General features: G+C 40.2%; 1 protein-coding gene across 14 annotated transcripts in view; it reads right to left on the bottom strand.

The window, feature by feature from the left end:
- Positions 1–22,902, bottom strand: part of ELMO1 (engulfment and cell motility 1) — a 526,731-nt gene that overhangs the window by 251,066 nt on the left and 252,763 nt on the right. For all 14 annotated transcript variants that reach the window (XM_059171566.1, XM_059171573.1, XM_059171568.1 and 11 more), the window contains one exon: positions 20,960–21,064. In XM_059171566.1, the coding sequence (XP_059027549.1) occupies positions 20,960–21,064 (105 nt within the window). The remainder of the gene's footprint in view (positions 1–20,959; positions 21,065–22,902) is intronic.

The raw sequence follows: 22,902 nt of genomic DNA on the forward strand, positions 1-22,902 counted from the left end.
TGACTTCTGTGATGCTCCCAGCAACCTCCAACCTCACCCTTTCCTTCCTCGTGGGGGTGGCCAGGACCCAGAAACTTCTCCACAGCTGGAGCACAGGAATCCAAACCTTGGAGGAAAACTCCTCTTGAAAGGGAGCCTTCTGCAAGTGCCCAAAGGGCCCCAGGGAGACTTGTCCTCCAAGAACCAAGTCAGATGCAAATTCTCACTGGGCCAAAGCCCACACTTCAAAGGCCTGCTTAGGGAAACTACACTCACCTTCTTTGTGCATTGTGAAAACAAACATTTACAGAGCTGTTGGAATGTGTGAAAAATGTCCTTAGTTGTGTTTATGGAAAACACTTGGCAAGTATTTGCTATAAATGCTTCCTGTAAATACTGTGAGTGAGAACCAGCAGGAAAAAATGTATTATGAGATGACAGGGAGCCAGGTTCCATCTCGAAAGAAGTCTCTTTGCACATACCCTGCACGGGTATGTTGGCTCAGCTCCTTACCCTCCTGTTACAAGGGAATCCTGCATGGGTGGTTGGGACAGAAGAGGGACAACCTGCAAAGGGAGCTTCAGGGCTGGCATCCCACGTTGAAGTATGGAAAGAGAAACCCACTCATGTTTCCTAGGTGATAATGCCCCCTGGTAGGCCTTCCTTCTTTGTGCATTCTGGGGAGCAGTTCTGATTCCAAGTCCTCTGTTCCACCTGGAAAGAGGCCCTCAGTGTGAGCCCCACTTTCCTTGCCTGATGACTGGCCTCTCCATTCATTCTATGTTTTCAGGTAGAACATGAGAAATGGAAAACAAGACATTCAAAGGTATTCCTTTATAGCAAGATTAATAAGATTTCTCCTAATTACTTTATAATTGACATAAATCTCAGAAGATATGGAGAGGGAAAGAGAGTAATGCAAGCCAAAACAATGCTTGAGGTTTTCCCAGGAAGCAACCTTGACTAGCCCCAGACTGCCTTCTGGAATGAACCAGGTCCGTCTTATGCCACATGAGGCATACCCTGGCCATGACAGAGAGGCTGGCTATACTTGTGCCTAAGCAGCCAACATGGTAAAGAGTATAAGTGTTTAAATATCAGAGAGATCAGTTATCTCACAGTAGTTATATCCAAAGTAGACTTTACTTATTCCTATTTTCTTAAAAAAAAAAAAAAAAGACGCAAATCTTAATGTACGATATGACAGCCAAGGCAAAGAGGCATGGTGGCTTTGCATTTGCATGGTGCAAAGCTCTACCCCGTCACTCACATTCCTGTGTCCAAACCCCTCCCTTTACCCCAAAGTGCTCTCTTCTGCACATTACCCAAGGCTAATGATTAACATCCTTGGGGAACATTATTTTTTATGTTTATTTACAAAATTATTTCCTTTAAGTACATTTCTAGAAATGGAAGTGTTCCATCAAACGATCTTAGTATTTTTGCCACTTAAAATATATCAACAAATCATCATCCAAGATGCTTGGGTCACACTCCATTTAAATGGGACAGCATTCCCTTAAAATCATTTCATTACCCAAATCTGCAACTGACGACACCCAATGCTGATGAGGATGTGGAGAAACAGGAACTCTCATTCTTTGCTGATAGGAATGCAAAAGTGGTATGGTCGCTTTGGAAGACTGTTGGGTGGTTGCTTACAAAACTAACACACTCTTATCATACTAATCCAGTGATAGCACGTCTTAGTATTTACCCGAAGGAGTGGATAACTAATGGGGACACATCAAGCTGCATGTAGATGTTTAATGCAGCTTTATTCATAACTGCCAAAACTTGGAAGCAAATAAGATGGACTAGAGAAAAGAGGGGCTGAGTCAGTAGGAACAAAAAGTGCAAATGTCCTCTGGTACAGGAGCATCACCATTCAAAACCTGAAAAGTCAGCCAAGCTAGCCTCCTCGATCTTGGTAACTGTGACTGTACAAGTAGGTATGAATGACATACACTGGGGTCTCAGATTAAGGATATTTACACAGAATAAAATTTAATAAACCAGCCAGTAAGAAGTTAGTTGTCAGGGTTGTTATATCTGTTACGAATAGTGTTTTAATTGCTTTATAAAGTGCAAGAAAAATATTGTCTATTATTTATGATTTTATACTAAATCTTGGAACATTGGGTTTTTACCAATGCAGAGAAAAAGTTGATAAAATTAAGGTCAATGTAAAATTAAAATTACCTGACATGTCAAACACTCCTGGGTCTACTAGGTGTATTGTACAGTTCCTAAGGAAAAAAGTTATTTTTATCATATACAATGGGACATTTGGGAACATCACCACCTAAATTTTATTACGCTAATACAAAACACCTTCTGATTTGGTAGGCAGGTTGCTAATACTAGCTGGACTCTGCTCACATGAATACGACTTAAAAACAAAAGTCAGCAGTGACTCATCCAAGTATAAGCATCAGCATATCTGGGCCAAGGCCATTTTGGGGCACACTGGTAGAGCTTCTAATTTGGTCTCCATTCCAGGATAGACAGAGGACAAAGTCTACAGCCAGGAAGGCTATAGCATGTTCCAGATGGGAACCTATCTCCATGGCTTCCTACCTTGGAGTGCCTGGCAATCTCAGTCAGAAGGCAAAACACCAGAGCACAACTGATTTAGGCACTCATTTAACAGGTATGTGCTGAGGGCCTTCTGTATGCCTGCCGCTGCTCTAGACACTGGGGCATAGCAGAGGCACAACACACAGTGTCTGCCCTCATGGGGTTTATATATCAGCACAGATAAACAGGAAATAATACAAAAATCAATTTGGAGTATAATAAGCAAGTATTACATTTGGAGGAAAACAAAGGTGCGGGTGGAAATAGGGAGCAAAAGGATGAAATCATTACTTAATACCTGGTGGTGAAGAAAGGGCACTCTGAGCCTAAAGGAAATGAGGGAAGAAATGACAGGACTAACTGGAGAGCAGGTTCTCAGGAGAGGAAACCAAGTACAATGCCTAGAGGCTGGTGGAGACCTTGGATGTTCAAAGTCAGCAGGATGTTGTGGATTGAACTGTGTCCTCCCTAGAATTCATTTGTTGAGGGCCTAAACCTCAGCATCTTGAATATGACTGTACTCGGTGATAAAAGACTTTAGAGGCAACTAAGTTAAAATGAGGTCCTTAGGGAGGTGCTCTAATTCAATACGACTGGTGTCCTTGTAAGAAGAAGCAGAGACATGGGGGATGGAAGGGCATAGCAGGGTGGCCACATGAAGACACAGCCTGGAGGAAGGCGTCTGCCAGCCAAGAGAGGCCAAAAAGAGAAACCAACCCTGATCTCACACTTCCAGCCTCCAGAACTCTGGGAAATAAATTTCTATTGTTTAAGTCAGTCAGTCTGTGGTATTTTGCTATGGCAGCTCTAGGAGACTAATACAACGGAGGTACCTGCGGCTGGAATGAGCAAGGAAAAGATGCACATAAAGACGGAGAGGCAGATTATCATGGAGACTTAGGGGTCATGGCGTGACTCTGGATTTTACACAGAGGGAGATGGGAGCCACTGGAGGATTTTGAGCAGAGAGGTGACAAGATGTGAAAAAAGTTTAGAAAGATAGAAAGATTGCTCATGTTTCCTAATATTCTGACTACTGTGTTGAGAACCGACAAGAGGAACAAGGGTGGAATCAGGAAGAACCAATTAAGAGACTACCACAACATTACAAGAGAAATATTCAATGAATTACATTATTTTTTTAAAAGATTTATTTATTTGAGAGATAGAGAGAGAGAGAGTGAGCACATGCATGGAGTGGGGAGAAGGGGGGGGGCAGAGAAACAGACTCCCCATTGAGCATGGAGCCCAAGGTGGGGCTCAACCTCACCATCCAGAGATCACAACCTAAGCTGAAACTAAGAATCAGATGCTTAACCAGCTAAGCAACCCACGTGACCCAATGGATTAGATTATTATAAGGACAGAAGAGGTGGGAAAAGAGGTGGGATTGTATGTATATTTTGTAGATAGAGTCAACAGAATTTATTGATGGAGGTTAACGGCAACCGAGTCTTAATGAAATGAAGAGTAATCCTCTGAGCCAGGGATTTTAGAGTTCCTGGAAGGGTCTTTTGTGGCAACCTATACTCAGTGCCATAAAAATTTTAAACATTAATGTTCTAAGTTGATTTAGCCAAGCTTAACCCCCAAGAAAGTAGATCCTAGGATATTTGTAGTAAAAGAATGACTGAGTACAGGAATTTCCAGCAATGGAACAACACTGCTAGCTATTTTTCAAATTCAAATGTTTTGTTTTGTTTTTTTCCTACTAAGAAAACCGAAGGGATTTCTGGTTCCCTGTCTGACATGTAAAAAGGTTAGAAGTTGTCACTCCCACACTCACAACAAGAAAAAGGGTGAACAAACTGAAAATCAACACCTCTTCTAAGTTCTGTCAGAGAACTGAGGCCACTGGGCAAACTGTCACCCTTAAAACTGGAAAAACAGACAAACACTGAAGATTGCAACTACTGGGAGCAGAAGCCAATGCCAGAGCCTGCTGAGAACGCTCAAAAGATAACTGACATTGCTAGACACAGGATGTTCCCTAAGAGCGAAAACCTCTGAGGGCCCAGCCTTACAGGAGTCTTGCACACTTTCATGAGTTATACCTCTAGGAGCACTGCCATGTTCTCAAGATAAAGGTTAGAGAAAAATCCTCTCTAACTTCAATGGGGGGGGGGGGGGGGGGGCTATAAGTAATCATTTTGGACTAAGCCCAGAGCATTCCATTCTCTTTAACAGTGACCTGCGCTCAAGGGAAACTATTTTACCGGAGTCTAAACTAAATAGATGTCACCAGAACCTAACCAACATGATTACAGCCATGTTCAGCCCTCTTGTCTCACCTGAAAGAGGAGAAAGGAACTGAGAAGGACACGTGAAGGCCACAGCACAAGGGCATAGGCTCATTAAAAAGACAAAGAGATCTAATCACAGGACTATAGGACACTTTCCTTCTCCCTATACTTTGCCATCACATCAACAGGGCTCCTCTATAATAACAGAAAATCACAGGTAAAAAAAACTACAAGCCTCAGACCCTATTTTTGAAGGAGTCTGTAGGGAAACACACAGACAACAGATGTGAGAAAAACATACCAGCCTCTGACACCACAAATTTCAGCCTCTGATACCACAGCTACAACAAACCCTTAAATTCAGGATAATTCCTACCTAGATAAACATAAAATCTCACATTAAAGGCTTATTTACCTTGGTTCATGTTACCAAATACATTATGTCCAGCTGTCAACAAAAAACTTAAAGAAATGTTAAAAGGCAAAAACACACTCTGAAGAGACAAAGAAAACATCTGAGCCAGAATCAGATATGGTGGAGATTTGGGGCTCCTCAGATCAGGAACTAAAAAGAACCATGATTAATATGCTAACGGCTCTAACAGAAAAAGTAGACAAAAGGCAAGAACAGGTGGGCAAGGTAAGCAGAGATATGGAAACACTAAGAAATAATCAAAAGAAAATGCTAGAAATGAAAAACACTGTAAAAGAAATAAAGAATGTCTTTGTTGGGATCATTAATATACTGGTCAGGGATGAGGAAAGAATCAGTGAGTTAAACATAAGACAAAACAATTTCCTAAGCTGAAAAGAAAAGGAATTTTTTATCCCAAACCCATTCCGGCTATCTTCTTCTACATCAATCTCTTCATCTTTCATTTGGACCATTGCAATGACTTGTTTCTAGTTACAGATACCACCAATTCATTCTCCATACTATTGGTTTGATCTTCCATAAAGGCAAATCAGACCACATCACTCTCTAGCTCAAAATTTCTGCGATTGCTATTGTCTATAGCAGTTTTAGAAATATAGCAGTTTTAGAAGTACACCTTGTGGGGCGCCTGGGTGGCTCAGTGGTTTGGGCTGCTGCCTTTGGCTCGGGTCATGATCTCAGGGTCCTGGGATCGAGCCCCGCATCGGGCTCTCTGCTCCGCAGGAAGCCTGCTTCCCTCTCTCTCTCTGCCTGCCTCTATGCCTACTTGTGATCTCTGTCTGTCAAATAAATAAATAAAATCTTTAAAAAAAAAAAAAAAGAAGTACACCTTGTATCCAAAGGAAATACTCACTCACACAGAAGGGCAATATGTCAAGTATATAAATGCAGAAATGCTCTATTTAGCAAAGCATGCAACATCTTTCACGATCTGTCTTCTGCCTACCTCTTCAGCAAAAACTCTTAACTTAATCAGCATGGTTCAGTGGCTTTAAAAAAAATTGATAAAAAAAAAAAAAACAGAATATCCAAGAATTGTGACCAATTACAAAAGTTGTAACACACATGTGATGAGAATACAAGAAGAAGAAGCAGAGAAAGTAACAAGAAATATTTGATGTAAACATGGCTCAGTGTTCCACAAAATTACTTAAAGACACCAAAGCACAGATCCAGGAAACTCAGAGAAAAAGAAGCAGTATAGATACCAAAAAAATCTACACCTAGGCATATTATGCAAACTGCAGAAAATCAAAGACACAGAAAACCTTGAAAGAAATAAGAGGTAGAGAGAAAATACCTTACCAAAAGAGGAACAAGGATAAGAATTAGATCAGACTTTTCTTCAGAAGTCATAGGATTAGGAAGAGAATGAGTGAAATATTTAAAAATTTTGAATGAAAAAAAAAAAGCATAGAATTCTGGGTCCAAAAAATTTTTCCTTGAGAGATAAGAGAGAAATAAAGACTTTGTCAGACAAATAAAAACATAAGAGAACTTGTCACCAAAAGACCTGTCTTACAAGAAATATTAAAAGAAAAATTTCACAAAGAAAGAAAATGATATAGATCAGAAATATGGATCTTCAAATGGAAAGAAAGGGTATTAGAGAAGAAGTAAAGGAAGGCAAAACAAAATATTCTTAAATTTTTAATTGATCTAACAGAAAACAGTTTGTTCAAAATAATAATACCAATAATGTATTGAGTGATTACTGTCTCTAGATAATTGAGTTGAATAAGGGGAGTGAGGGAGGAATTGGGAATAATCTCTTATAAAGCACGTGCACTACCTGTGAAGTGGTATAACATTATTTCGAACTTAGATTAGTTGTAAATGTATACTGCAAACTCTAGTGCAGCAACTAAAAATTGTTAATAGAAGTATGAATGCTATACCAAAGAAAGAGAGAAATGGAATCAGAAAATGCTCAATTAAAAACAGAGAGGGTAGAAATAAGAGTGAAAAACAAAAGAAAAGAAATACATACACACAAAGGAAAAGGACAACAAATAGATAACAGAAACAAATATGGTAGATATTGATCCAATTATGTCAACAATTGCTTTAAATGTGAATGGCCTAAATATATCAATTAAAAAACAAAGGCTGTCAGAAAATCAAGGCCCAATTACACACTGTCCAGAGAAAACCCACTCTACATATAAAGATACACAGATTATAAAAGTAGAGAGATGGAGAGAGATATATCTTGGTGTAGAGGCCACTTTTAGGCAATAAGCTTGACCAATGGAAACCTGGGTAAGGTAAAAGGGCCCAGAGCAACCACCAAGCTGAATACAAAGAGGCAATGCAAACAGACTTATTAAGTGACCCTCCTTGAAATAGTCACAATTCCTAACTGCCAACTAGAACCAGGCACAGTTCCTAAGATTACCAAAAAAGGGAAAATTCCATACTTTTCCTGTACCTTCTCACTCTGCTCTTTAACTGTGGTCCTTCACCACTGCCTTGTCACAGACAATTTTTCCTTTGCTGTCCTGCCTGCTGCTCCTTTGTGGTATGTTCAATAAACTCTGTTGTTCTGCCTTGGGTGAATTCTCTCACCAACTACTCTGCTGGCCCCCACCCAACTGGATCACTCCCATCTGGTGACCCCCATCTGACTGGAGCACCCCCCACTTGGTAACATGAATTAAAACAAAATGACTAACTATATTAATTTCAGATATTCTGAGCAAACTTCAGAGCAAGGAAAATTGTCAGGGGGAAAAGAGACACATTAGATAATGACAAAGAGTTCAATTGTTCAAAGGACAATAATTTTTAAATACATGCACTAACCACAGAACACTGAATTATGTTAGGCAAAAACTGATAAAAATGTGAGGAAATCGAGGCAAATCTGATTTTATGCTTAGAGACTTGAATATCTATATTTTGGCAATTTATAGATCCAGCAGGCAGATAATCATTAAGTACACAGTTGAAATGAACAGCACTATGAATCAACTCGATCTAATTGATGTGCATAGGATACATTATCCAACAACAGTCAAATACACATTCTTCTTAGACGCACATGGAACATTTACAAGATAAATCATATCCAGGCTATAACACATATCTTAACAGAAAAAATAGAAATCACAGAAAGTATGTTCTTTGGCAATGGAATTAAACCAGAAATCAATACCCCAAAGGTAGTTGGGAAATCCCAAAATATTTGTGGAGTTTGAACAACACACATCTAAATAACACAAGGCTTAAAGAAAAAGCCTAAATAGTTTTTGAAAATATTTTGAACTAAATGAAAATGAAAATAGAGTTTTTAGAAATGAGTGGGATACAGCAAAGGCAATGCTTACAGGGAAAATTACAGCATTTGATGCATATATTATAAAACAAAAAAGATGCAAAATCCATAATCTAAGCTTCTACTTTAGGAAACCAGAAAAGAACAAATTAAATCTGCAGTAAGTGGAAGATAGTAGTAATAAGAATAAGTGCCAAAATCATTGAAACAGAAAACTGGAAATCCAACACAAAAAAAAATCTGTGAAGCCAAAAGATCAATTAAATAATAAGATCAATTAAAGTGATAAAGATCAATTAAAATGATAAAATTCTGGGGTGCCTGGGTGGCTCAATGGGTTGAGCCTTTGCCTTCGGCTCAGGTCATGATCCCAGGTCCTGGGATCGAGCCCCACACTGGGCTCTCTGCTCAGCAGGGACGCGTTTCCCTCTCTATCTGCCTACCTCTCTGCCTACTTCTGCCTACTAATGATTTCTCTCTCTGTCAAATAAACTTTAAAAAAAATCTTTAAAAAAATGATAAAAATCTAGCAAGGCTAACCAAGAAAAAGTGGGAGAAGATAAATTACCGATGTTGAAAATGAAAGAGGAGCCATCACTACAGACCCAATGATAATAAAAGGTAATAAGGTAATATTATAACAACTCTATGCCCACAAATCTGATAACTTAGATGAAGAAGCCCAATTCCTCAAAATACAGGAGACATAGATAATCTGGATAGGCCTGTATCAATTAAAGGAACTGAATCAATAATTAGTAACCATTCCAGATGGTTTTATTGGTGAATTCTACCAAACGTTTAAAAAAAGAAATGATGTCAATTCTCTACAGTCTGTTCCAGAAAACAGAGGCAGAGGAACACTTCCTAATTTGTTTTATGAGGTCAGCATTACTCTAAGCCAAAATCAAAGACATTACAAGAAAGGAAAACTACACACAAACAGATGCAAAATGCTCAACAAAATATTATCAAATAGAACCCAAGAATTATACACTATAATAAAATGGGATTTATTCCAGATATGCAGGGCTGGTTCAACATTCAAAAATCAACTAATGTAATTCATCAAGTAAAGGAAGAAAAATCATACAATAATATTAATGCACATAGAAAAAGCATTTAACAAAATCCAATGTCCGGTCATGATAAAAACTCTCAGCAAATTAGGAGTAGATGGTGTTATGGGCTCAATTGGGCTAATGAATTGGGATAAATTCATTGACTGAAGTCCTAATTCCTAGTGCCTCAGAATGTGACTTTATTTGGAGACAGGTTAATTATAGAGGTAATTAAGTCAAAATGAGGTCACTACAGTAGGTCCTAATCCAATATGACTTGGGTCCTTCCACAGGGCACAGACACAGACAGAAAGAAGACCACATGAGAACACAGGGAGAAGACAAACATCTACAAACCAGAGAGATCTTAGAAGAAATCAGTCCTGCTGACACCTTGATCTCAGACTTCTGGCCTCCAGAAATGTGAAGGGATATATTTTTGTTGTTTGAGCCACCCAGTCCATTTTCCTTTGTTACAGCAGTCCTAGCAAAATAATGCTGATAGGGAACTTCATGAATTTTTAATAAAAACATCTATAAAACAATCTACAGGTAACGAACATCATACTTTATGCTGGGAAACTTAAGTCTTTCCCCCTAAGATCAGGATCAAGGCAAGATGTTCCTTCTTACCACTCCTCAATATGTTACTGAAAGTCCTAGGTAATGCAATAAGATAAAGACTTGAAAAGTATACATACTGGAGAGGAAGAAATAAAACTGTACAGAGATGACATGATTATCTATCTAGAAAATTCCAAAGACTCAACAAATAACTCCTGGAAGTAATGAGCAATGATAGCAAGGTTGCAGGATATTGGCTTATCAAATGTAACTAAGTGTACACGACTCATGCAAGGTGCTCATGATAGGGGAAACTGTGAGTGGCAGCATGGCAGGAGGATGTATGGGAACCTTCCGTATCTCTGCTCAATCTTTCTGTATACTTAAAACTTCTCTAAAAAATAAAGTCTATTATTTAAAAATAACTGGAAAGCCAATGAGGCCTATAGCACCTTCCAACTCTAGGCACACAAAAGAGAGAGGATTCCCAGAAAACTTTCCTCCTTAAAAAACATGCAGAAGTGATCTGCAGCTCCTGGAACTTCCGCACTATGACGTGGTGCAGCAATGAGAGCAAAACGGGAAGAAACAACAGCAAATCTCTAGCATGGCAGCTACTGAGTTCTGTCCCGTGAAGGTAGAAAATGTATAATCAAAGAAGAGGATCAAATTATTGATCAATGCAGCAGAAAGGAGGCAGCTGGTCACAGAGCAAGTACTCAATAAATATTTATTTGTTCAGCATAGTGAGATATGAAAATGGACAATGTGGACTGAGAGAGGTCCAGTTTGGAGAAAGAATGGGAAGGTATTATAGAATCTAAGAGATCTCAGGACAGTGACTATCAGCTCAGGGCTTCACCAGTCCTCTAGGGAGGACGTCTGCAGTTTTTACCCTTATAATTCACACTGGGCTTAGGTTTGCAGTGTGTCCACTACACAGAGTTCATTATGTAGCTTGGTTTTATGTAGCTTCATTTTTTTCTCAAGAAGGGCCACATGCACTCCAATGTTCATAGCAGCAATGTCCACAATAGCTAAACTATGGAAAAAGCTGTGATGTCCTTCAACAGATGAATGAGTAAAGAAGATGTGGTCCATATATACAATGGAATATTACACAGCCATCAGAAAGGATGAATACACAACTTTTGCATCAACATGGATGGGACTGGAGGAGATTATGCAGAATGAAATAAGTCAAGCAGAGAAAGTCAATTATCATCTGGTTTCACTTACTTGTGGAACATAAGGAATAACATGGAGGACATTAGGAGAAGGAAAGGAAAAGTGAAGGGGAGGAAATCAGAGGGGGAGGTGAACCATGAGAAACTGTGGACTCGGAGAAACAAACTGAGGGTTTTAGAGGGGAGGGGGTTAGGGGGATGGGTGATGGGTATTAAGGAGGGCATGGATTGCATGGAGCATTGGGTGTTATATGTAAACAATGAATCTTGGAACAGTGCATCAAAAACTAATGATGTATTGTATGGTGACTAACATAACACAATTGAAAAAAATATTCTGAACCTAATACCCAGCCTGGGCTGGTAGCCAAGGAGAAGGAAACAGGTAGTTAGCATGTTTTAGTCCTGCTTCAGATTCCAGAAACTAAATCAAGTACCAAAAGAACTCAGGTGGTGTGAACACAGAGCGTGTACACTGTTATGTCCAGTAGGTCATGTCTGTGAAACCTGCCTGCTTTTGCTCAGATAATGGGTCTTCAAAGACAAAAGCAAGCCCATATTGAACAATGATCTCATCCCAAGGCCTGAAGCATCCCATTCAAATCACTGACTTTGGAAGTCAGAAATTATGCCTTCCAGTGCAATTAGTAAATCTAATCACATATATTCACACTCTCAGGGGGTCCTGACTGGCAGTAACAGCTTGGTTATTCACAATCAATGAAATTAATGCCGCTATTTTTGTAACATGAAAAGGCTACATAAAAACAAGCCTCCGGGCTGTGGACCTTGGTCAAAGAAAGAATAAAAATAAAAGCAAAGTATAAAGTATGTAAATGAATTAATAGAAAAAGAGTCATTTTAAAGTCCCAGCAAGGCTATGCCTTGGGGTCCTTGTTATTCCAAATTGATTCTGTGCTCCAGATCACCTAGAAGGAAAACGTCGTTCAAATAAAAAAGGTTCCTTTACACGAAACTGTGTGTTTAACTGGCAACATATAATTTCATTTAAAAAAAAATTAGGAGCAATTGCCGCTAAAGCCATCTCAGGGACAAGGGGAGGGGAGGATCTGTCAGCACTGTGAGAACAAAAAATGATGTGCCACCAAGCTTTATTCCAATCATTTGCTTCATAGTTAAGTTTAATTACACATTACACACTGTCCTGTAATTATGCCGCTTGGGAAACTGCCAATTTCCCCCTCGAAATGTTAAAAGTTCCTTAATTTATTTTAAAACTCCGCACTGCCTCCATCAGCACCCTGCCTTAGTTCATGTAGGATCCTTGGTTCCTGCTTCCTTGAAATGCCAGCTAGTGGGCAGCAAGGGACCCACTGCATGGTCTGACATCGTGTGGAAGGCTGACCATGCTTGGAGCCCCAGGAACACCGGTCCGGTGTACTTATAATAAGATCTGATGACATTTCTTCCTTAAAGTTTACAACCGGAGAATTTGAGAAGCATGCCTATTCCTTTTGCCTGCCCTCAGGAGGCTGAAATTTAGACGCTTTATTCTTAGTGAGAGAGAGACGAAGCATTAGGCAAGCACAACTTTATGGACGAGGAAAGGGAAAAGGCAAAGAAAATGGCTTGAGCACCTACTGCGTGCTGATAATGTATCTAGAACTTCACAGAGGTCGCTGTAGACCACTGGCATCGGTGATTGCTAACTCAAGTCCCTCAGATACAAGGCAGGTAACAAGAATGCATGAAGCAGCCAGACAGACTGTAATAGAGAGTTCTGGGGCTCATGGTAATTTGAAGAGGGGATGCGTGCCCTGCCTAAAGGCAATTCAAATTCTCTTCCCTTTAAAAATACTAAACAAACCCAACCACAGACTCATTTGAACTGCAGCTGCGACACCCCCCTCCCCCATATGAATCTACAAACCCCTAAAAGCCACTGGAAGCCGAGTACTTGGCTTTAAATTCAGCTCTGGCACTTCCTCAGCTGTGTGACTCTGGGCAAGCCACCTAACTTCTCTGTGTGACAGTTTCCTCATCTGTAAAATAGAAATAACAACACTGCTGATGTCATAGGGGTGTTGTAAAAGATTAATATATGTGCTTAGCATAGTGGTTACCTCGTGGCAAGCTCTGTGTTTGCTATGACAAGTATGTTTACGCCCTCGGACACAGGAGAGAGAAATCAAAAAGAGTTTCGCCAAAACGGCTTTGAACTTGAAGCAGGCCTCATCAAACAGAGATCTGTGTACTGGAAGAAGAGGGTACAAGGGTCACCTTATCTTTCCATCCCTGGGAGCACTGCATGGAAGATTACAAATAATGTGTGTTAAGCAGTCAAAATGAGGCAAAGGCTTAAAAGATGATAGCTTTTCTCATCCTAGGTCATCTCAGAGCATTTTCTTTTCAGTGCTGCCTCCAGACCTAGGCCTCCACAACTCAGTGGTGAGTTAGGGTCTAAGCCAGTATTTCTCTCAACTATTTTTTAGAAGTGTTGTTTACTATGTATGCATCATGAGAAGGAAGACTCCATTTAAAGGTTCTGAAATAGTATAAACACACTTTAAATTTTTCATCTGTTAAAAAAAAAAGTGAAATGGATAAAAATAGTGGAAGAAGCTTGAGGAAACAATTCTTAGGTACAAATATCCATCTTTTCCCATAATTGAATTTACTTCATGTATTATAAATATTTCTGCTCTGATTTGGTATAAAATTTGAAACATACATGTGCCCTGGTTCACAGCTGCCTGAAACCATTATAATTCATCTTATTTTTAAAGGGATTTCTATTTTTCCCCACTTGGGAAAACCACTAACGTCCAGCATCGTCACCCAGGGTGCAAAACTATTCCAATTAGATGAAATGTTCATCATAAATTAGGAGGCAAAAATTGCAGGCTGCGTGAAAAACAAGTAGTTTCCAGTGTTTACTCTTAATTTTGTTACTAGAAACCTCAAGATTTCAGAAATACTATACAAGTTGCGTAACAGCTTCATTAAGAAAACATTTTATTTATGACAAATATTATACCAAAGAAAACATACAAGAGGGGTCAGGTTTATTCTAGTCCCCATTGACCCAACACCAGAATATTTCTCTAAGAAGTAGTGCCATTCCTTAAAATTAAGTCACTGGTTAAGAAAGTGAGTCCTAAGTGACTCGATGGAGTTAAACAGTATGATAATTTATAAAATGGTGAAACATATACCTGCTCAAAATATTGTGGGAAACGGCAAAGAACTATCAAGTAAAGGTTTTGTGACTTGGTAGATTTGCCCAGGATAGGTCACATCTAAAAATCCAGAAGGAAACAAGAAAAACCCCAAGGCGGAGAAAAACAAACAAACAAACAAGCAAATTTAAAAAAAAAAAAAAAAAAACCCTCGACAAAACAAGCTCTACTCTCTTCTTTTGCCTGCTGTTCTAATTTCTGCTATTTACCAACTAGACCCCGCTCTTCTTGTGGACCACCAGATCCACTGTGCGTGTCAGCAGCCTGACAGATGCGAGGTGTTTGATAATATTTCCTGAGTGGGTCAGTGAATGAATAAACGTGCATGTTAAAGGAATTCCTCTTCCTTTAGTTAGATGCTTTTCAGCATCTAAGAAGATGGGCTGTTTTCCTTTTCTGTGTGAATTTTTTTTCCACGGAAAAAGATGTAAGCAATAACAGAAATATCTCATTTGCATGCATTTGGCTTTTATTGTTGCACATTTAAATAGCTTATCTGACGTCTTTAGGGCCTGGGATTAATGCACAGCACGCTTCTGTCTGGCTGCAATGCCAAGGGGGAGACAGATGACTGACAATAGGTTCTGAAGCTCCCCTCATCTTCCAAATGTCACTTCTCATGTCACTAGTCTGAAACTTACAACCACATCGGAAATCTGGAAAGCTCTGCAATGATACCTTTGCCAGGCTCATTTATTCTTTTAAATAACATCATTTGAGTCTCAGGCACATATTCGGTAATATGGTAACGTAGAGGAAAAAGGCAGCCTAGGTTTTCAGAGGATTTACAATTTAATAGAGACAATGTGACACAGTTTAAAAAGTCTGTAGTTAAATGGAAAGAGAAGGGACCACCTCTCTTACTTTAGGAATGACTTCCTGATGAGGCTAGATTTAGGAAGACGGTAAGTAAATACCAACACTTCCTTGATGGCCTCATCAATCTAATCATGTGTCTTGGACTCTGTCCTCTTTCCCTCCATTTCAAGAACAGCACTGTTATGTTCACCACACTCCAAGCCCAGAGACAGGAAGCCGGAGACTGACTGGAAGGAGGCTAAGATGGGAAGGCCAAAGACCTAAGTTCAGGCTCTGCTTGTCTACTAGCTGTTTGACCTCATGGAACTCTCCACACCTCTCCAGATCCCAGTTCCTGAGTCTACAAAATGGTGATGACAGTGCTTCTCTCAAGGATTTTCTTCAAGTCTGAGCTAACTGATGCAACATGTCTCTTATGCTGCCCAACCTCCTCTAGGTACACATTTTCTCGGATCAAACATGGGATAACAAATGGGACCATAAAGACTGAACTGCATCCTGAAGCCACTCTTTCTTTTAGTTGGAACATGTCTTAAGTATTTTTATGATCCTCCTTCTTCCTCAGACCTGGCTACCGTGCGTTTTGGAGACCAGAGATTTCCACGTTATGACTTCCTGCTTTGTGGCTCAATCCTGACTCCCACAACAGCCAGCATGACTCTTGAACCAAATGTAAAACCAAGTCATTTTGGGTTTTTCGGCAGCTCCCAATGAATAATTAAATACAACAAGAATACACGTTATTAGTCCAAAGGCTTTATTTCCAGTGGAGTCGCTAATCTTCTTTTTTCCAATGTATTAAAGAGTTGCCACTCCAGGGATCAAGCCCCGCATCGGGAAAAAGAGCAAAACAAAAAAAGCAAACAAAAACAAAACATGTAACACGCTCAGCTCTGTACCATTATCCTGCCTGTAAAATAATGACAGCAGGCTCAAGGGAACGAGCCAAGTGCCACCCTCCACCTCTCACAGAGAGAGCTTTGGTGGGGAGAGCTGGGGAGTAAAGCATTTCCAGAAAAAATGAAAGCAATTATGCCCAGAGTAAATAAGACCCAGAAGTCTCAAATCATGCTATGCCTCCAGATTTTACTCCAGGCATAGTGGGATGCTCAGATTTGCAATTCTTCCTCGTGTTCTGGGCCTGTCCATGTGTGGGGTAATTCAATTACATCCAGTGCTTTCATGACTACCCAGTTACAGAGTACATTTAAATAACACATAAGAAAAGGCTGCTGGTTAAGAAACTCATGTTGCAAAAAATATATACCTTTATGTAGTTGTTAAAAGGGAAAATGATAGGAATTAATCCTTGGCAAGAGGTCATTTAAATAAAAACTAAAGAAAGTCTGTAATCAATTAACAAGAAATTATTTAAATCTATGATATGCCAGGGACCACAAGAGGGAGGCTTATGGGCCAGGGGTAGTTCCCAAAGGGTTCTGAACTCTGTTTAGAAAGATCATCCTAGAAGCTGGCATGGAAGGTGGCTAGGAAGATACTAGACTTCAACAGGAAGGCCAGTAAGACAAAACAGCAATAATCTACATGAACAGATTAAAGGTAATGATCAAGGTTAAGGACATAGAATTTACCAAATGTGGGGTTTACCTGGGTTTGAACTCTGCTGCTCACATCTCACCGCCTACTAGACATGTACATCCACTGGACAGATGTCCCACGTGCATATAAGGCTGTGAATGTTGCCAAATGTCCAGCCCCTTACAGACACACACTTTGTCTCATTAATGACATGACCATCCTTGTATTCACTCAAGCCAGTCGTCTCCCTCTTCCTCAGAGAGAGCCCAGTTTATTTCAGTTCCAAGATAATCCACTCAAACTGCTTCTCCCCAGTGCCCTAAACACTACCTTAGTTCCATTTCCCCTTACATTCCCCAATTTTTATTTTTGTCTCATCTTGATTTTTCACATTTGTTTTCTGGCAGGAAAGTGATTTTTCTAAAATTAACTCCCATCATCTTTACTTAAGCACTTCCAAAATTCTTCAATGCCTTGAGGTTAAAGTCCAAATAAACACCTTCCCAGGGCCTCTAGGGTCTGTAATGAACCAACCCACATCTGCCTCAAGCCAAGATCATATTCAGCACTCCCCGTTTTAGCCACACTATACTATTTTTGGTTCCCTAAAAAAAGGCAACACACCTTTATACACTTGTTTGCATGTCTCCCTCCACCTGGATTACTCTCCCCTTTCCTTCACCTGATTGTCTAGCATTATCCAGTAGGTCTTACTGTAGATGCCACTTCCCCCAGGAAATTTTCCAGACCTGACTCTCCCTTGTGTCCCCAGTGTCTTCCCTGTGCCACCACCACCCAATCAAAATACATTCCAAATGGCTTGGAAAGTGCCTGGTATTTATCTCTTCACCCCGCCTTTCCATCTCCAGACAGTAAACTCCTCAAGAACAGGACTCAGGAGGACTTGATCCTTGGGGAATCGCCATCACCTAGCTCCCTGCTGGGCATCTGATAGTGACTCAGAAAACATGTGCAGCCTGAGGCACTGAGAAGAGACAAGGTCTATAGTGGAGTCCTTGGGATGGTGTGCATTAGAAGGACAGGCAGAAGGAGAGAAAGCCCCCAGGGAGACTAAGAGGAATGGACAAAAAGAGAACCAAGACAGATAGGACTGGCTTCAGGCAAAACAAAACAAAACAAAACAAAAAAAACAAAAAAAACAAAACAAAACAAACTGGTCAGTGGCAAACAGTATCCAGTGTCAATGGAAAGGCAGTTGAGACAAAGGTGGGAAGGGGGTGGGGGGTAGGCGGGGTGCGGTTCTCCATTTGGCGGGAGAACAGCTTCTGGAAAGTGATGAGTGGAAGCCTTGGTACGGGGTATTGAAAAGTAAGTGGCAGATTAATGAACATAGGGCAAGAAGACAATTCAGAAAAGTACAAATACACGGTGTTTGAAGGAAGAGGAGAGCTGGAAGGGGGTGTCGGGGCGAAGAGGAAACATCTGTGTGTGCGCCTGTGTGCAGGTGTATACGTGTGAGTTACAATTCCTTTTAAAGATCTCAACTGTACTGTGACTGGCAAAGTGACGGGTGAGACCATATTCAGGTACAGAATAAGCGTTTATTGAATGAAAGATATAAGTAACAAATGAATAACTACATTCAGGCAGGAAATTTATCTGGTCAAAAACAAAGCAAATTTCATCAATATAAGCTTATTCTAAAAAGGAACCCAACTTTACGTTTCAGAAGAGACCACTCAGCTCATAGTTCAAAATTTAATTAGCTGTCTGAGACGACGGTTTCCACCGCCTGTAGCATTTCACTATTACTGGGATAACTGTTTCCAGAGTCATCCCGAAACTTCCTTGCAGAAGGCCTCAGACTTTATATGTGGTCCCCTAACCCCAATTGTTCATGTAAATAGCTTTGGCTTTCCATCCAGGAGTTAATGCCCTAAAGTCAGAAGGGACACAGAAAACATCAGGAAACTGACACTTTTGAGAAAATAACAGACATTTCAGTAATAGACGCAGAGATATAGATAGGCTCACATATAGATACTATCTAATCAGCAAAGAAAAGGGCATGTGAATAAAAATAATAAAAAAGAAAAGGGCAGGTGGACAAAAAGGGCCACATTTTTCTTTACAAATAGTTTTTTTTTAAAGATGTTATTTGTTTATTTATTTCTGAGAGAGAGAGAGAGAGAGAACGAACAAACAGGAAGAGTCAGAGAGAGAAGCAGGCTCCCTGCTGAGCAAGGAACCCAATGCGGGACCCGATCCCAGGACGCTGGGATCATGACCTGAGCAGAAGGCAGCAGCTTAACCAACTGAGCCACCCAGGTGTCCCTACAAATAGTTTTATTTTTTTCAAGTTTCTATCAGATGTCAAGCTCTTTCAGGTGGTCATGTATTAAATTTGCTTATGACAGTTTGGAGAATGCATTAAGGAAAATGGGTTCTAAACGTTAAATTACTTTTCATGAGACATATGCTTCTTATGCAATTAACAATACATTCAGCATCAATAAGCTCTAATTTTGGAAACCTTCATCCACAGACATTAATCAGTTAATGCTAAATTCAATTTCTATTTGGCTTCTTCTTTTCACACTCAACCCTCCAAGGCTATATGATAAGGTATCTCAACAATATTAATTTACTTACTTTGAGAGCAGATTATATTCTTAGAAAAAAAAATCTGTGCAATAAATATACGTGCATATAAGCCAAATTAAACTCTCATGAAAAAATAATTTTCTTATGAAAGACTGCATTTCTGACCAAGCACCTGATCCCCAACTGTCTGCTGGAATGCATAAAATCCTTTACGTAATCAAATTATAAATAACAGTTCAGTATAAATCAAAGCTTGTCAAACCGCATATATAGAAAAACACATAAAGTTAAAATATAGTGCCTACAGGGAACTCAGAAATCTGGCATGACTTTTTTCAAGGGGGCCGCTGCTGGGTAGAACAATCTTTCACGTGCAGAGTGTCCCATAATTCTAGGCTTTGGCCAGCAGTACCCCACTGGCATGGCAACAACAAAACCTACCCACACATTTCCAAATGACTCCTAGGGAAGTACTGCTTCCTTGTTTGGAGAGGAAACTTTAGCCTAGACAAAAGAAGCTGCTCACATTTACATCACTAGACCACAATGGTGCCAGGTCTTGAACCCCGGTCTCCAGAAAGCCAGTGCCGCCAAGGGGGATCTAACAGAGAACGTCAGTGTAATAGACTCATCTTCAAGTCTGAGCCTTACTCTTGCTGCATTAGGCAATTCATTCATCAAGTATTTTCTAAGCTGAGGGCTAGTCATTTCAACCACTCACAATTCCCTTGTCCATTTATTCATATCCTCCTCCATCTCAATCTTGGATGATATACCTCAACCCTACTGAATCTGGGCCCCTTTCCTTGAAGACAAGGTAGGAGTCAGCACAAATCCAGGGCCTCCATTGGAGCAGCCCTATGTCACCATCCCTAGGCTCCTGGGAGTTCACGCTTGGTCCTTCCCACACCTGTCTTGCCCACTCAGCAGGGGGCGCCTTCCTTCTGGTTTCCTTCTGCCCCGCCCACAAAGGAGTCTGTCCCTCTCTCCAGAGTGAGAGTTTCACTAGTTTGCTACAAATTAGGAGAAAAGGCATTTCTCTTTCCTCCTCATTTCTCCCATTCTTCTCTTTGTGTTTATCTTATCATGTCTCTGGCATTGGACTGAACAGAAGGAGAACCAGAGAGAACCCTGTCTCTTTTCTACCAAGTGGAATAAGCCTCAGGGGTCTCCACTAACGCTGGGATTGTGCAGGTTTGGGGTGGATAGTTCATCCTCCTTCCTTGTTATTTAAGTCTGAGAGTTTTTGTCATAATCCATTATTCAACTACAGATAAGACATTTTCTGGTATCTGTTGTGTTTTTTTTAATGTCATCACATGAGAAAATTTAAGTCAAAAATCTTGATTTCAAGTGTCCCTCTTGATTTAATTTTGACATTTATTTTACAGAATGGGGAAAGTCACAACTCTGGAGCCACTCATCTCAGAGTAATCCATCCATGTCTGCAAGTTAGAAATTCAAATTCAGTAGGAAACCTACACCAGCTTCGAGACACTTCATGCTTACCCGGATGTAGGCATCCTGGTGGTGCTTGGCGAAGTACAGCATGTTGTCCAGGGCTAACATCCCAGGAGGCGTCTGGGTGAAGTCCATGGCGGGGTTGACATGATTCTGTGAGGAAAACAAAATGTTTGATCAGGTTAATTCTCTCTCCAGCTCCAAATAATCAAGGAGCATGAATTTCTCTGTTCGTGTGAATCTTCTGGGGTGGGGGCTTCTTTCTACAGGTGAAGATTTCCTATCCAGGGTTAGGAAACTCAGCTGAAGAGTGAAATATAGGATTATTCATGGACAAAGGGCCCTGTAGGGAAAAGAAAATAATGTAAAAACTGCCCTTCAGGGATCTGTGCGGTTGGTGGAACCAACAGCATTTGGGGCCACATCTCTGGCATTCAGCCTTCTGCACTTTCCTCATCCTCAAGGGTCAGGGCTAAGTACAGCTGGACCCACCCATGTACTTCATGAGCTGTCCAGGCTTACACCATCTGCAGGCCTCCGAGGCAGACACTTGATACAATTCAGGAGTCTACACGGTCCTGACATCAGGCTGCTACCAGGCAGTGTTCTGGCTTTGGGGTCACTACACACAGGGCCGAAAGCCACAGAGACAAAGTAATAGCTACAAACAAGCCCAGCAGATTCTCCATATGTTCAGGATCATTCATTAAAACCACAAGATGGCTGCTCAGAGCTGCAAACCAGTCTCCCTCCATCATTAATCATTAAAAATGATCACCAAGATCTGTCCCGAAAATTCAGATCTAAATGGTAAATGATTTAAGGAGAGTCTTTTTGTTTTTTTTTTTTTTTTTTTTTTTTTTTTTTGCTGTTAAAGAGATGAAAAAGAAACGTTAAAGAGATAATAAAGAAAACTGCTTTTGCCTCATAACCCAGGTAATTTGTATGCAACTACATTATTTTTGTTTTGTTCCTGAATATGTCTTAATAAAAAGGCTGAATCTCTGATTTACCAGGGAAATTTGGGTTCACTGCAATTTTTCTAATTCAAGTACAGGGAGGCCTTCTTGTCCACTTGTTCAAGGTTCAAACGACTGACACTTTTCTACATTACTGAAGAGTACTTAAACTGTCTTTTCCATTCTGCTTTGAAAAAGAAATTATGAGATAATAAAGGACATCTAAAATTATAGGACTAACTGGCCCATTTCAGTTTCGAGAGCTTCTCTGTCCATATCTCTATATCAAGTTGGGTCAGTGCAGTGACTTCAATATTTTATTTTAGCATTTTATTCTGATTAATTTAAGATGTTGGAAAGATTTAGGGCACCTGGGTGGCTCAGTCAGTTAAGCGTCTGCCTTTGGCTCCAGTCATGACCCTGGGATCCTGGGATCAGGCCCTGTATAGGGCTCCCTGCTCAGCAGGGGAGACTGCTGCTCCCTCTGCCTGTGGGTCCCCATGCTTGTGCGCTCTCGCTCTCTCTCTCAAATAAATAAATAAGATCTTTTAAAAAAAGATGTTGGCAAGATCTTTTTCCTAACCCAAGATAGGATAAGAAAGATATATCTCCTAAAATAAATCTAATTATAACATAAATGAAAACCACTGGGCAGATCAAATGTAGTGGGGTTCAGCCTTCATCTGATACTCACTGGAGTAAGAGGGTCAGGCTTGTATTCAAGAACAAGGGGATCAAAAGGCTGGAAATAAATGACCAGAGATTCTGTCTGAAAAGTTAACTTGTAAAGAAAGGTTTCAGGACCGCTTTAGTTCTTTAGAAGAGAAGAGTGGAATTCCTCCATTATACCTAAATTTATTATTTTGTCTTTGATATGTTACATTTTAACATTTTAAAGTCACATTTTACAAGTTGGTATTTGCTGAGTACGTCCTGAGGGCCGGCACGAGCTGGTGCTTTACATGCATTCTATAATAATAACGAGGCGCTGGACATTATTGCTATTGTCCCTGCTTTTATGGATGGGAAACT

Source organism: Mustela lutreola, chromosome 4, assembly GCF_030435805.1.
Source record: "Mustela lutreola isolate mMusLut2 chromosome 4, mMusLut2.pri, whole genome shotgun sequence".
NCBI lineage: Eukaryota > Metazoa > Chordata > Mammalia > Carnivora > Mustelidae > Mustela > Mustela lutreola.